The sequence below is a fragment of the Actinia tenebrosa genome, unplaced genomic scaffold (genome assembly GCF_029948245.1).
Source record: "Actinia tenebrosa isolate PJP-AT-01 unplaced genomic scaffold, QUT_ActTen_1.0 PGA_scaffold13__45_contigs__length_12533684, whole genome shotgun sequence".
NCBI classification, from domain to species: Eukaryota; Metazoa; Cnidaria; class Anthozoa; order Actiniaria; family Actiniidae; genus Actinia; species Actinia tenebrosa.
The window spans coordinates 12,085,245-12,098,444 of NW_028292573.1; the positions used below are offsets into that span (position 1 = coordinate 12,085,245).

The following is a 13,200-nucleotide window of genomic DNA, read 5'->3' on the forward strand; positions in this document are numbered from 1 at the left end:
GCCATTCATTCCACTTCTATTTCTTTACTAGTACCTTACCATTAGACTAGGATGTTGGTCATTCATTCCATTTCTATTTCTTTGTTCCGACACATTACCATTAGACTAGAATGTTGGTCATTCATTCCATTCCCATTTCTTTGTTCAAAGACATTAGCATTAGACTATGAGGTGGGTCATTCATTCCATTTCCATTTTGTTTGCTCCAGTTCCTTACCATTAGACTATGAGGTGCGTCATTCATTTCACTTCCAATTTCTTTGTTCAATTACATTACCATTAGACTAGGATGTTGGTCATTCATTGCATACCCTTTGTTTAGTTCCAAGACATTACCATTAGACTGTTGGTCATTCATTCCATTTCCATTTCTTTGTTCCAAGACAAAACCATTAGACTATGATTTTGGTCATTCATTCTATTTCCATTTCTTTGTTCCAAGACATTAACATTAGACTAGGATGTTGGCCATTCATTCCATTTCTATTTCTTTGTTCCAAGACATTACCATTAGACTAGAATGTTGGTCATTCATTCCATTCCCATTTCTTTGTTCCAAGACATTAGCATTAGACTAAGATGTTGGTCATTCATTCCATTTCTTTGTTCCATGACCTTAGCATTAGAATATGATTTTGGTCATTCATGCCATTTCCATTTCTTTGTTCCAGTACCTTACCATTAGACTAGGATGTTGGTCATTCATTCCATTTCCATTTCTTTGTTCCAAGACATTAACATTAGACTAGGATGTTGGCCATTCATTCCATTCCCATTTCCTTGTTTCGGTAGCTTACCATTAGACTAGGATGTTGGTCATTTATTCCATTCCCATTTCTTTTATTCCAAGACATTAGCATTAGACTAGGATGTTGGCTATTCATTCCATTTTCATTTTGTTTGTTCCAGTACCTTACCATTAGACTAGGATGTTGGTCATTCATTCCATTTCCATTTCTTTCTTCCAAGACATTACCATTAGACTAGGATGTTGGTCATTCATTCCATTTCCATTTCTTTGTTCCAAGACATTACCATTAGACTAGGATGTTGGTCATTCATTCCATTTCTATTTCTTTGTTCCAAGACATTAACATTAGACTATGAGGTGGGTCATTCATTCCATTTCCATTTCTTTGTTCCAGTACCTTACCATTAGACTAGGATGTTGGTCATTCATTCCATTTCCATTTCTTTGTTCCAAGACATTAACATTAGACTAGGATGTTGGCCATTCATTCCATTCCCATTTCTTTGTTCCAAGACATTACCATTAGACTATGATTTTGGTCATCCATTCCATTTCCATTTCTTTGTTCCAGTACCTTACCATTAGACTAGGACATAGGTCATTCATTCCATTTCCATTTTGTTTGTTCCAGTACCTTACCATTAGACTATGAGGGGGGGCCATTCATTCCATTCCCATTCCTTTTTTCCAGTACATTACCATTAGACTAGGATGTTGGCCATTCATTCCATTCCCATTTCTTTGTTCCAAGACATTACCATTCAACTAGGATGTTGAGCATTCATTCCATTTCTATTTTTTTGTTCTAGTACATTACCATTAGACTAGGATGTTGGCCATTCATTCCATTCCCATTTCTTTGTTCCAAGACATTACTATTAGACTATGATTTTGGTCATTCATTCCATTTCCATTTCTTTGTTCCAGTACCTTACCATTGGACTAGGACATAGGTCATTCATTCCATTTCCATTTTGTTTGTTCCAGTACCTTACCATTAGACTATGAGGTGGGCCATTCATTCCACTTCTATTTCTTTACTAGTACCTTACCATTAGACTAGGATGTTGGTCATTCATTCCATTTCTATTTCTTTGTTCCGACACATTACCATTAGACTAGAATGTTGGTCATTCATTCCATTCCCATTTCTTTGTTCAAAGACATTAGCATTAGACTATGAGGTGGGTCATTCATTCCATTTCCATTTTGTTTGCTCCAGTTCCTTACTATTAGACTATGAGGTGCGTCATTCATTTCACTTCCAATTTCTTTGTTCAATTACATTACCATTAGACTAGGATGTTGGTCATTCATTGCATACCCTTTGTTTAGTTCCAAGACATTACCATTAGACTGTTGGTCATTCATTCCATTTCTATTTCTTTGTTCCAAGACATTAACATTGGACTATGAGGTGGGTCATTCATTCCATTTCCATTTCTTTGTTCCAGTACCTTACCATTAGACTAGGATGTTGGTCATTCATTCCATTTCCATTTCTTTGTTCCAAGACATTAACATTAGACTAGGATGTTGGCCATTCATTCCATTCCCATTTCTTTGTTCCAAGACATTACCATTAGACTATGATTTTGGTCATCCATTCCATTTCCATTTCTTTGTTGCAGTACCTTACCATTAGACTAGGACATAGGTCATTCATTCCATTTCCATTTTGTTTGTTCCAGTACCTTACCATTAGACTATGAGGGGGGCCATTCATTCCACTTCTATTTCTTTTCTAGTACCTTACCATTAGACTAGAATGTTGGTCATTCATTGCATACCCTTTGTTTAGTTCCAAGACATTACCAATTAGACTGTTGGTCATTCATTCCATTTCCATTTCTTTCTTCCAAGACAATACCATTAGACTATGATTTTGGTCATTCATTCTATTTCCATTTCTTTGTTCCAAGACATTAACATTAGACTAGGATGTTGGCCATTCATTCCATTTCTATTTCTTTGTTCCAAGACTTTACCATTAGACTAGAATGTTGGTCATTCATTCCATTCCCATTTCTTTGTTCCAAGACATTAGCATTAGACTAAGATGTTGGTCATTCATTCCATTTCTTTGTTCCATGACCTTAGCATTAGAATATGATTTTGGTCATTCATTCCATTTCCATTTCTTTGTTCCAGTACCTTACCATTAGACTAGGATGTTGGTCATTCATTCCATTTCCATTTCTTTGTTCCAAGACATTAACATTAGAGTAGGATGTTGGCCATTCATTCCATTCCCATTTCCTTGTTTCGGTAGCTTACCATTAGACTAGGATGTTGGTCATTTATTCCATTCCCATTTCTTTTATTCCAAGACATTAGCATTAGACTAGGATGTTGGCTATTCATTCCATTTTCATTTTGTTTGTTCCAGTACCTTACCATTAGACTAGGATGTTGGTCATTCATTCCATTTCCATTTCTTTGTTCCAGTACCTTACCATTAGACTATGAGGTGGGTCATTCATTCCATTTCCATTTCTTTCTTCCAAGACATTACCATTAGACTAGGATGTTGGTCATTCATTCCATTCCCATTTCTTTGTTCCAAGACATTAGCATTAGACTATGAGGTGGGTCATTCATTCCATTTCCATTTCTTTGTTCCAGTACCTTACCATTAGACTAGGACATAGGTCATTCATTCCATTTCCATTTTGTTTGTTCCAGTACCTTACCATTAGACTATGAGGGGGGCCATTCATTCCACTTCTATTTCTTTACTAGTACCTTACCATTAGACTAGAATGTTGGTCATTCATTCCATTCCCATTTCTTTGTTCCAAGACATTAGCATTAGACTATGAGGTGGGCCATTCATTACATTACCATTTCTTTGTTCCAAGACATTACCATTAGACTAGGATGTTGGTCATTCATTCCATTTCCATTTCTTTGTGTCAAGACATTAACATTAGACTAGGATGTTGGCCATTCATTCCATTCTCAATTTACTTGTTTCGGTAGTTTACCATTAGACTAGGATGTTGGTCATTCATTCCATTTCTTTTTTTTTTTTTGTTCTAGTACCTTACCATTAGACTAGGATGTTGGTCATTCATTTCATTTCCATTTCTTTGTTCCAGTACCTTACCATTAGACTAGGATGTTGGTCATTCATTTCATTCTCATTTCTTTGTTCCAGTACCTTACCATTAGACTACGATGTTGCTCATTCTTTCCATTCCCATTTCTTTGTTCAAGTACCTTACCATTAGTGTAGGATGTTGGTCATTCATTCCATTCCCATTTCTTTGTTCCAAGACCTTACCATTAGACTAGGATGTTGGTCATTTATTCCATTCCTATTTCTTTGTTCCAGTACCTTACCATTAGCTTAGGATGTTGGTCCTTTATTCCATTCCCAGTTCGTTCTTTGTTCCAGTACGTTTCCATTAGACTAGGATTCCGTTAATTTATTTCATTTCTATTTGTCTAGTACATCTTTGTCTAGTACATCTTCCAGTACCATCCATCTAGAATGTTAGTTATTCATTCTATTCCCATTTCTTTGTTCCAGTAACTTACCATTAGTCTATGATACTGGTCATGCATCAGATTCCCATATCTTTGTTCCAAGACATTACCATTTGAGTAGGATAGTGGTTTTTCATTTCATTACCATTTCTTTGTTCCAAGACATTAGCATTGGGACTAGGATGTTGGTCATTGATACGATTCTCAATTTTTTGTTGGAGTGCCTTAATATTAGACTAGGATGTTGGCCATTCAATCCATTCCCATTTCTTTGTTCTAGTACCTTACCATTAGACTAGGATGTTGGTCATTCATTCCATTTCCATTTTTTTGTTCCAAGACATTAGCATTAGACTAGGATGTTTGCCATTCAATCCATTCCCATTTCTTTGTTCCAGTACCTTACCATTAGTCTAGATACTGCTCATTCATCTGATTCCCATTTCTTTGTTTCAAGACATCACCATTCGAGTAGGATGTTGGACATTCATTCCATTCCCATTTCTTTGTTCCAAGACATTACCATTAAACTAGGATGTTGGTCATTCATTCCATTCCCTTTTCTTTGTTCCAAGTCATTGCCATTTGATTAGGATGTAAATGATTCATAAAATTGTTTTTTTCCAGTACATTACCATTCGACTAGGATGTTGGTCATTCATTTCTTCCCATTTCTGTTGTCAGTACTTTACCATTAGACTTGGATTCCGTTCATTTATTCTATTTCTATTTCCTTTATCTAGTATATCTTTCAGTACCATTCGACTAGGATGTTGGTCATTCAATCCATTTCTATTTCCTTGTTCTACTTATAACTTACCATTTAAATATTTTGTTCATTATTTCAACTTCCAGTTTCCATTTCCTTGTTAAAATACTTCATCATTATAGTAGGGTTTTGGTCACTGGACTCAGTGTTCAGATTGTGGTATTAATAGTTGACATTTTTGTTCCAGTCTGTGAAAAAAGAAAATGGAAGAAAAAATCTAGTTAGGAACGATGTTTACATTTTTCTAAATTAGTACCATCTTTAAACAATTGTAGTAATTTATTTATTTGTTACGATTCGTTTTGATATTTTGGTGATGAATGTTTGCCGAGACTCATTTTGCTTCTTCTTTGTTTTAATACCTGTTGAGAAACAGAAAGAAAAAGGAAAACATTTTGTAGTTAGTATCAAGAATAAAAACCTTTTGGCTACTTACCTTTGCTGCACTTTTTAAATAGTGGTTTAGTAAATTTAAGTCAAAGTCTATGTGTACAAACTTGAAAAGGATACTTAGAAACACTGTGGAATAAAAATTAAAGTAACACCAATAGTAGTAGAACCATCTAGATTCCAGGTAACTCAAAAGCTGAAATGGAAGTATTAGTGACACACCAGAACAAACATTCTTTTTATTCAAATTTAAATCTTTTACAATCATTGCTCAGAACATACCAAGTCAGGGTTAAGGTATTTACAATAATAAAGCCTAACTAATCTAATTTTACAATTCTTTCCTATTTTATACTGAACTAAAATGAGAGTAAGAAAAGCTGAGAAAAAAGATTGTTAGAGAAAGATTCAGCTTTAAGAAAAAAAATGCCGGAAACGAAAATTTGATTGGTAGCTAGAGACCCACATAGTTACAGTTAAAGTTTATGTATGTTGTTTATTTTTATTTATAAATATAAAGTCATGTCAAGTTTACTGTGAAAAATATGAATATGCTATTTAGTTAGTTATATAAGTTATTAGCCTAAGCCGAAGATACTCCTAAGACAAAAGAAACCTAAAGCCGAAAATAGAAATGATACAAATTCCCTTGAAAAAGGTGATGGAGACCCAACCCTTACCAAAACTATTAATATTAACTTATCAGCCTATGCCGAAGAGAAACCTAGAAACCTAAGCCGAAATTTCACAAGAAATTAAAAAAAAGGAATTTGTGTTCCAAACCTGATGACCACAGGACTGAACATCAGAGTTGTGGGTTAGTGTATTGTATAAAAGTGTTTTTATCCAATATAAAAACCCACATACTCTGATATAGAATTTAAACCAAAACAGAAATTAATTTTTCTTTGACGAAAGCCGAACAGAAATGTCAAGCTGGAAAATGCAAAGATATCTTGTCAGAGGACAAATCACAAAGCTGAAGTTCACAAGACACCACACATTCATACACATAATAATAAAATAATAATAATAATAAATGTAATAGGACATCTTTGCTTTGCATTCCAAAGTTGACATTTTTACAGTTATGCACTTCTCATTAGCTGTCAAAATGATGCGATTGCATCATCTTGACAATAATGAGATCATTTTGTCATACTTCCTATTTCTTTTATAAATAATAAAGTTAAAACTTATATGGATGGTCGGATTAGAAGCTATAATATAAATATTATTGGCGTGCATGAAGTATGACAAACATAGTGCACATATACCTTGCAGTCATATTAGAGAAGGAATCTATTAGGATTTCCTCTCTTACTTATAATCTAGAAAAAATGTGTTCCCTTGAGCACAGTTTTTCCAAATCATTTCCTCTAATTCATACTAGAGGATATAGCTTTCTTTTACCAAGAGAAGCTATAGGGAGGGAGCCTAGACTTTTTTCCTAATGTTATAACTATTTAAAAAAACGTGGAAATGCGAGACCTTCTACCCATCCAGAGGTATGTGCTATCTATAACAGCGCACAATGTGATAGATAGCACTGACAGTTTGCACCCTTTTCCAATGCTGGTTAATCCTTCCTTACTTAATGAGACCTACCGTTGCTAAAACGAACCAATGCGAAGTCCTTCGATGTTTACTCATTATCATGAAATTTAGAAGAACTAAATGACTGATAGATGAGTGTTAGTACAAACCGACCTAAGGATGGGTAGAACGAATACACCCCACACTAACAGCTTTTGCCTAAAACTGACAAGAATACAAGATTCTTGCCGAGCACAAATGAGATCCATATCCCATCTTGAAGCCAAATAAATGCCAAACAGACCAAAATCATGAGAAATGTATACAACCTATCAAAGGCTTCTTGACTAAGAGACGATAGAGAGATGAAATGACAGCTTGACCCTAACCTAACCTATCTACTATTAAGTGATTTTAAGCTAGCCGGATTATGCACGCCATCTAACTCAAGTCCTCCCATGTCAAGAGTCATTGATCTCAAATCATCTTATAGACTAGAATATTTTGGATTTATTCTTGCTTGTCTTTATAAAACATGGACTTTGAATCCACACACACACAGCATACAAGATTCAAAGGAAAAAAATCAAAGACATGTTTTATAAAAAAAGCAGAAACAATTTGATTAGTTATCACTTTGGTGTGTAAATAAGGGTTCATCTTAATAGCCGAAGTGTCGAAAAGCCACAATGACCAGGTGTGCCGGAATGCCTTAGCCGAATGTAATATAACGAATGAAAAAGTTAAGAAGAACCCTTATTACAACCAATGTAATGTCAAGACAAAAGCTCTATTGCTAAGTTTTTAATCCAGAAAAACATTCAAAATAAAAATTAGAATGAAAACATTCTTGAAAAAACATTTTTCGTTTGCCAATCAGAATGAAACTATTGTGGGACAAGGAAAATAAATAACAACTAATGAACCTTCAAACATGAAGTCTTCTTGGTGTTCAAACAGTGTCATCTTAGCTGGCGGCCGTTCTGTACTGGTTCTGTTGGTGTTCATTATAAGTGTCATCTGGTGTATGGTTCTGTTCTAACATCCATCTGCATTTCATCTCGACAGGTTCCTGCATTCAAAGCGAGTTAAAGTATGTTAATTGACAGTAATGTGTACATGTCCTGACTTCGATCCTTTTCCCATGAAGTTTCACACCCCTCCCACCCCCCCCCCCCCCCCCCACCCAAAGGATTAAAAAAGGGACTTACTTTTCCATTGTTTAAGACAGTGTGAACATATTGACTAGTCTGATGCCCTGATATCCCACTCCCCCCCCCCCCCCCCCATGGAAAGATTTATGCTAGCTAGTCAACTTAAAAAGCCTAACTTAAGGGACAAGGCAATTTAACATCCAAATCCCTGGGAAAAGACTTTTGAGTATAGATACACCTAAAACAAAGAATCTTATTTTCTAGGGAATATGGTACATGTTATTTAATGTGGAAAGCACTGCATCCCAGCTCTACTGACTAGTGCATTAATCAAGTGTCAAGTCATGAGTTGAAGGGAAAAGACTGATATTAAGGTTAGTAGAAAATGTTTTTGTTTATAACTACCTACACAACAGGTGGCCCTGGCTCAACATATGTTCTCATGACTTGCATGCAAGTGTAATGATTCACTCAACAATTTTGCAGGGGAGAGGGGTTAGGTATGTTTTGGTTCACACACCAAGGTGGTTACTTATGAGAGTCAACTGTATGAACAAACAATGAACCTTAGCTGCCCAGGCCTACACCCCCAGAAAATAAGAATAACTAATAAATTACTGTGGTTACTTTATTTTCATTACCTTATTGTGGTGTTTTAAATGCTGGGCGATAAAGCTTACTCTTGTTACTTTTTCGCCCAATTGGTTTTCAACTGTGATCTGAAAAGACAGAAAAGGGAAAAGATATCACTAATGATTGTAGTTTGTAATGATGTCATAGAGTGCACGCACTAAATCTGTGAACATTAATTAGTACTAATTAGTACTATTTCATAGAGTGCTCCTTTGTTTTCTATTGTTTATTTATCACCATTTAGTACTAAAAGTTAGTATTTGTTTCACGGGTTGTGTGCGTGCACTATGTTTTACATAGGCTATATAGATTCCTTTCATGTGACATCAAAGCAGCTCAATTTGGAAAACTGTTTTAGATTAGTTAAAAATTTAAAATGTTGGTTAAAAAAATCATGTGAATGAAAATATAACAGTGGGATTTCAGTATTTCAGCTGATCCATTATAAAGTGTTCATCCATCTTAAGTATGGTCATTTCCTATTAAGTACCTGGTTATCACTGTCCACCTCCCCCCCCCCCCCCCCCCCCCCCCCCAGGCTGACCCTCTTGATCAGAGATAATTAACATTCCTGGCCTGCAAGTGAATGCTCTCGTGCCATTGCATGCCATCAAAATGTTTCGCCAACGTTTGTTTCATCTTTTGTATTATAATTTTGCACCCAATTTAATGCTCTAAATAATAATTATGCGTTATCATTAGTATCATGTAAAGTATTCTTACCTTTTTTTAGTGGAAGTTATCCAGGCTGGGCAACAAAGTTTAGTTGTCATTACCTTTTTGCCCAAAATGTCACAGTGTTCGGTCACCAACCTGAAAAAAATAGAGAAAAGTATTATATATGAGCACATGCAGGACAATAAAGGTCTGTTTTTATTTTCAAATTTAAAGTCTTTCCCTTTTTTAAGTTTATTTTCCTCTCAATGAACAATAAAAAGACACTGTTAAAATCAAAGTTTAGTTGTCGTGACTTTTTCACCCAAAACTCTAAAGTAAATTTCGGTCATAGACCTGAAAATTCGGAGAAAGTATTTTATAATTACAAAACAATGAATTGTAAAGGAAAAAAATTAAAGAAAGTGTGTTGTCCATTGTCTTTGTTAGTTGCGCATTTACAGTATGATAAGGTTTGTTATCCATGAAAATAGTAAATATGCATTTTTTTTACAAATACCATTAGTATCCCCAGTTCTTGTTTTTTCCCCATACCCCCTATTTATTTATTACAGACCTTTTAAATGTCATTAACATTTCAAGGTCCACTGTTTTCTCACCCCCATCCACCCCCCTCCGAAAAAAATAAACGGTCCCAAGTTTTCTTACCACTGCATGTCATCAAAGTGTTTCCCAAAATTCTTTCTTTTTTTCATATTTGTTATTGAGTTTTGCATCAAAAAGTGGTTGTCGTTATCATTAGTATTTTGGGAGTAAGGTATTTTTACCTTATTGGAAGTTTTCCATGCCGAGCGATATTAAAAGTTTATAGTTGCATTTGACTTTTTTGCCAAAATTTTTTTGCAATAGATTTCTGTCAGAACTGAAAAAAGTTTGGAAAAATACTAAATCAGCGCCAAAAAATAAAGGGAAGGAAGGAAGGAAGGAAGGAAGGAAGGAAGGAAGGAAGGAAGGAAGGAAGGAAGGAAGGAAGGAAGGAAGGAAGGAAGGAAGGAAGAAAGAAAGAAAAAAAAAAAAAAAAAAAAAAAGAAAGAAAGAAAAAAAGAAAAAATTTACAGTGTCATTCAAGGCACTGTTTTTTTTTATTAATGTTTTTAAAAAATCCCTCCTTTATTTTTTTCTTTCTTTATTATTATTATTTTCGTGCTAAAAGGATTTTTCAAAGAACTGCTGTTTTTTCCCGCCTTTTCAGTTTTTTTAGTAATATACTTTTAGTCCCTCTAAATTAAGGATGTTACTGCTTTCCCCCCATTGCATTCCATCAACATTTTTCCCGCCAAAAAGATTTTTTATTTTTTCCACCTCTTTTTTATAATTTTGCACCTAAATGCGCTAAATTCATGGTTTTCGGTATTATAAGTATTAAAGTAAAGTATTCTTACCTTAATGGGAGTTTTTCATACCGGGCGCTGAAATTTAGATACCGCAATTGCCCAATTTATTTAGAGTTAACTTCTGCCACAGATCTGAAAAAATGAGAAAAATATACAATGAGCACAAGACAATAAAGGAAGAAAGGAAGGAAAAAGTAAAAAAAGAAAGTGGCTCAGTATCATTGTTCAATTGTTTGTGGCGCGCATTTACAATTTCATTCAAGAAAAGCGACAAAACAAAGCATTCAAAAAAAAAGTTTTTTCCAAAAAAAAATTCTAAATTTTTTTAAAGAAAACAAATGTTTACACTAGAAAACAACTTGTTTTACAGAAGAATAAACGTTGCAAACATTGTTTTACGCATTTTTCATTCACACTTGCCTTGTTGCCTTTGTGCAAGGGCCAGAGTGATAACGATGAAGATTGTTGTCCAGCTTTAGGATTTTTGTTTCAGTTTAAACTCTTCAACTTTGTTATTTTATTCTGCAAAAGGTAAAAAGGCAATTTATTTGGTTGGTTTGACTCAACACAAAAGATTTCAGCTGCTTTTGTCCGTCACTAATGTTTCAATTTACTGCAGCAAGTCTACAAACATGGTTTAAAACTAAAGCCATTAACTCTTAAAAACTAGTCAAAACTAAAGAAAATCAAGAGCACCTCAAACAAGAAGCCTATTCTTATCTTTTCCAAGTATTTTTTGCAGAAAAATTGGAATAAAATGATAAAAAACGTTCACTCACCGTGTTGGAACGTGTGGAGAGAGCGACGGTTTGATCTAACTTCAGTTCGACGGCACTGAATTCTTCTTTAAAACTTAGTCAAACTTTCTTGTAATTGTATCATTAATAAACATATGTTGTAGCTGCATCATCATAGAAGCTGAAAATAGATGAGGAAAGATTAGTTTTGAATAAATAACGAAGGAAAATTGGTTCTAATCTTCTTACTTTCAATTCTGCAGCCACTTGCTTCGACGTCTTGAATGAAAGTGTGTGAATTCTGGCGGTAACAAGCCATTTGCGTGCAAAATCTCACGTGCTTTGGTCTCAACCAATCAGAAGCTGTTAAAAAATCGGCGTTTCAAGTATTAGCCAATAGTGTTGCAGATAGGTGTTACTGATTGACAGAAGAACAAATGAAAAAGGCGGCAAAATATTTTGCGGAAGAGGAGGGGAGGGAACGTTCGTTCAGAAAAACTTGTGGCAAAATATTTTGGTAAAGTGGAGCGAAGGAAACGGATATTCGTATTTCTCTCTTCTTTTTATTTGTATGTGCTTTTGTTTTGTTGTGCGTTTTCTTTTTCTTTTTTTTTTTTTTTTTTTTTTTTGAGAGGTTCAAACCTACACGGCCTAAATTCCCTTCCCTAAACTCGCTCAAAATATCATCTACATACAAAATTATCGATATTTAAAAATGTAACGTATATTAGTTCCGGGTTTATTCAATCGGGGAAAAAATGAGTTTATACTACAATTTTCTCTCGCAATTTATCTCTTTCTTTAACCGGAAATTAAAATGCCGCCATGAAACTTCAAAGCCGGAAATACGTCATGTTTGCAGTACAGAATGGAAACGAGGTTCGTTTATTTACAAAACTAATATATCGAAGCGGTATCCAGCAGCTTTGCTTTGTTTTTAATTCATTGGGCATATTTCTGCAGTTGGATTCACCATTTTGATAATTCGTATACCGATTGTAAAAATATTGTTTTCAAAGTCGATTTGCCCGATAGATTCGTAATAAGATAATCAATCGGATCAAGCTCTTCAACATGGATAACTCTTCCAATAACGATACAAACGCAAGGTAAACAATTTGTTTTATTGAATTTCTTTACCCCTCGAAAGGAAATATTTAATACACAGTTCATCAAATTGCGCGATTTCCTGATGCTAGAGTTCAATAATCAGATAAGTGTCGATGGATATATACACCAGTCTGTGTAAAATCAACACGAGCAGTGTAGAGTTGTAAAAAGGGACGATATTTGCATAATGTAATAAGTAACTTTTTATTTAAACATTTTATAATAAAATTGAACGATAAAAACATTTTAAAAACGTGACGACGTTTCGACGTTGCACAACGTCATCGTCAAGTCAAAGATGAACTAGAAAAGTAGAATATATATAGAAATAATAACAATAGATATATAATAACACAATCAGACAAACAGTTTGGCATTCAGAATGTACAATCAGAATGTACAATCAGAATGTACAATCAGATTCCATACGTGCCAAACTTTTGTCTGATTAAATTTAGATTTATCATCAGCGGTAACTCAAGCCTGCGTAACATCCGGAATTTTCTTTGTATTTATGAAGAAAATTCCAGATGTGACACAGGCTATATATGGTAACTCCAGCATCGGCTAGGAACTATTATTCGTGGTCACTGAATGGAACTGTAAAATGGAGTATTTA

The 13,200-nt window shown here is 34.5% G+C and overlaps 1 protein-coding gene across 3 annotated transcripts in view; it reads left to right on the forward strand.

The window, feature by feature from the left end:
* LOC116305122 (stimulated by retinoic acid gene 6 protein-like) overlaps positions 1-13,200 on the forward strand; it is a 42,828-nt gene that overhangs the window by 16,395 nt on the left and 13,233 nt on the right. The window contains exons 3-4 of one of the 3 annotated variants that reach the window (XM_089028673.1): positions 7,819-8,031; positions 8,357-8,466. Coding sequence is in view for 1 of the 3 variants with exons in the window: in XM_031714958.2 (XP_031570818.1) it covers positions 12,546-12,580 (35 nt within the window). In the remaining 2 variants the exon portion in view is untranslated. Of the gene's footprint in view, positions 1-7,818; positions 8,032-8,356; positions 8,467-12,369; positions 12,581-13,200 lie in introns of those variants that run through there. The other 2 variants (XM_089028674.1, XM_031714958.2) reach the window with 2 other exon arrangements.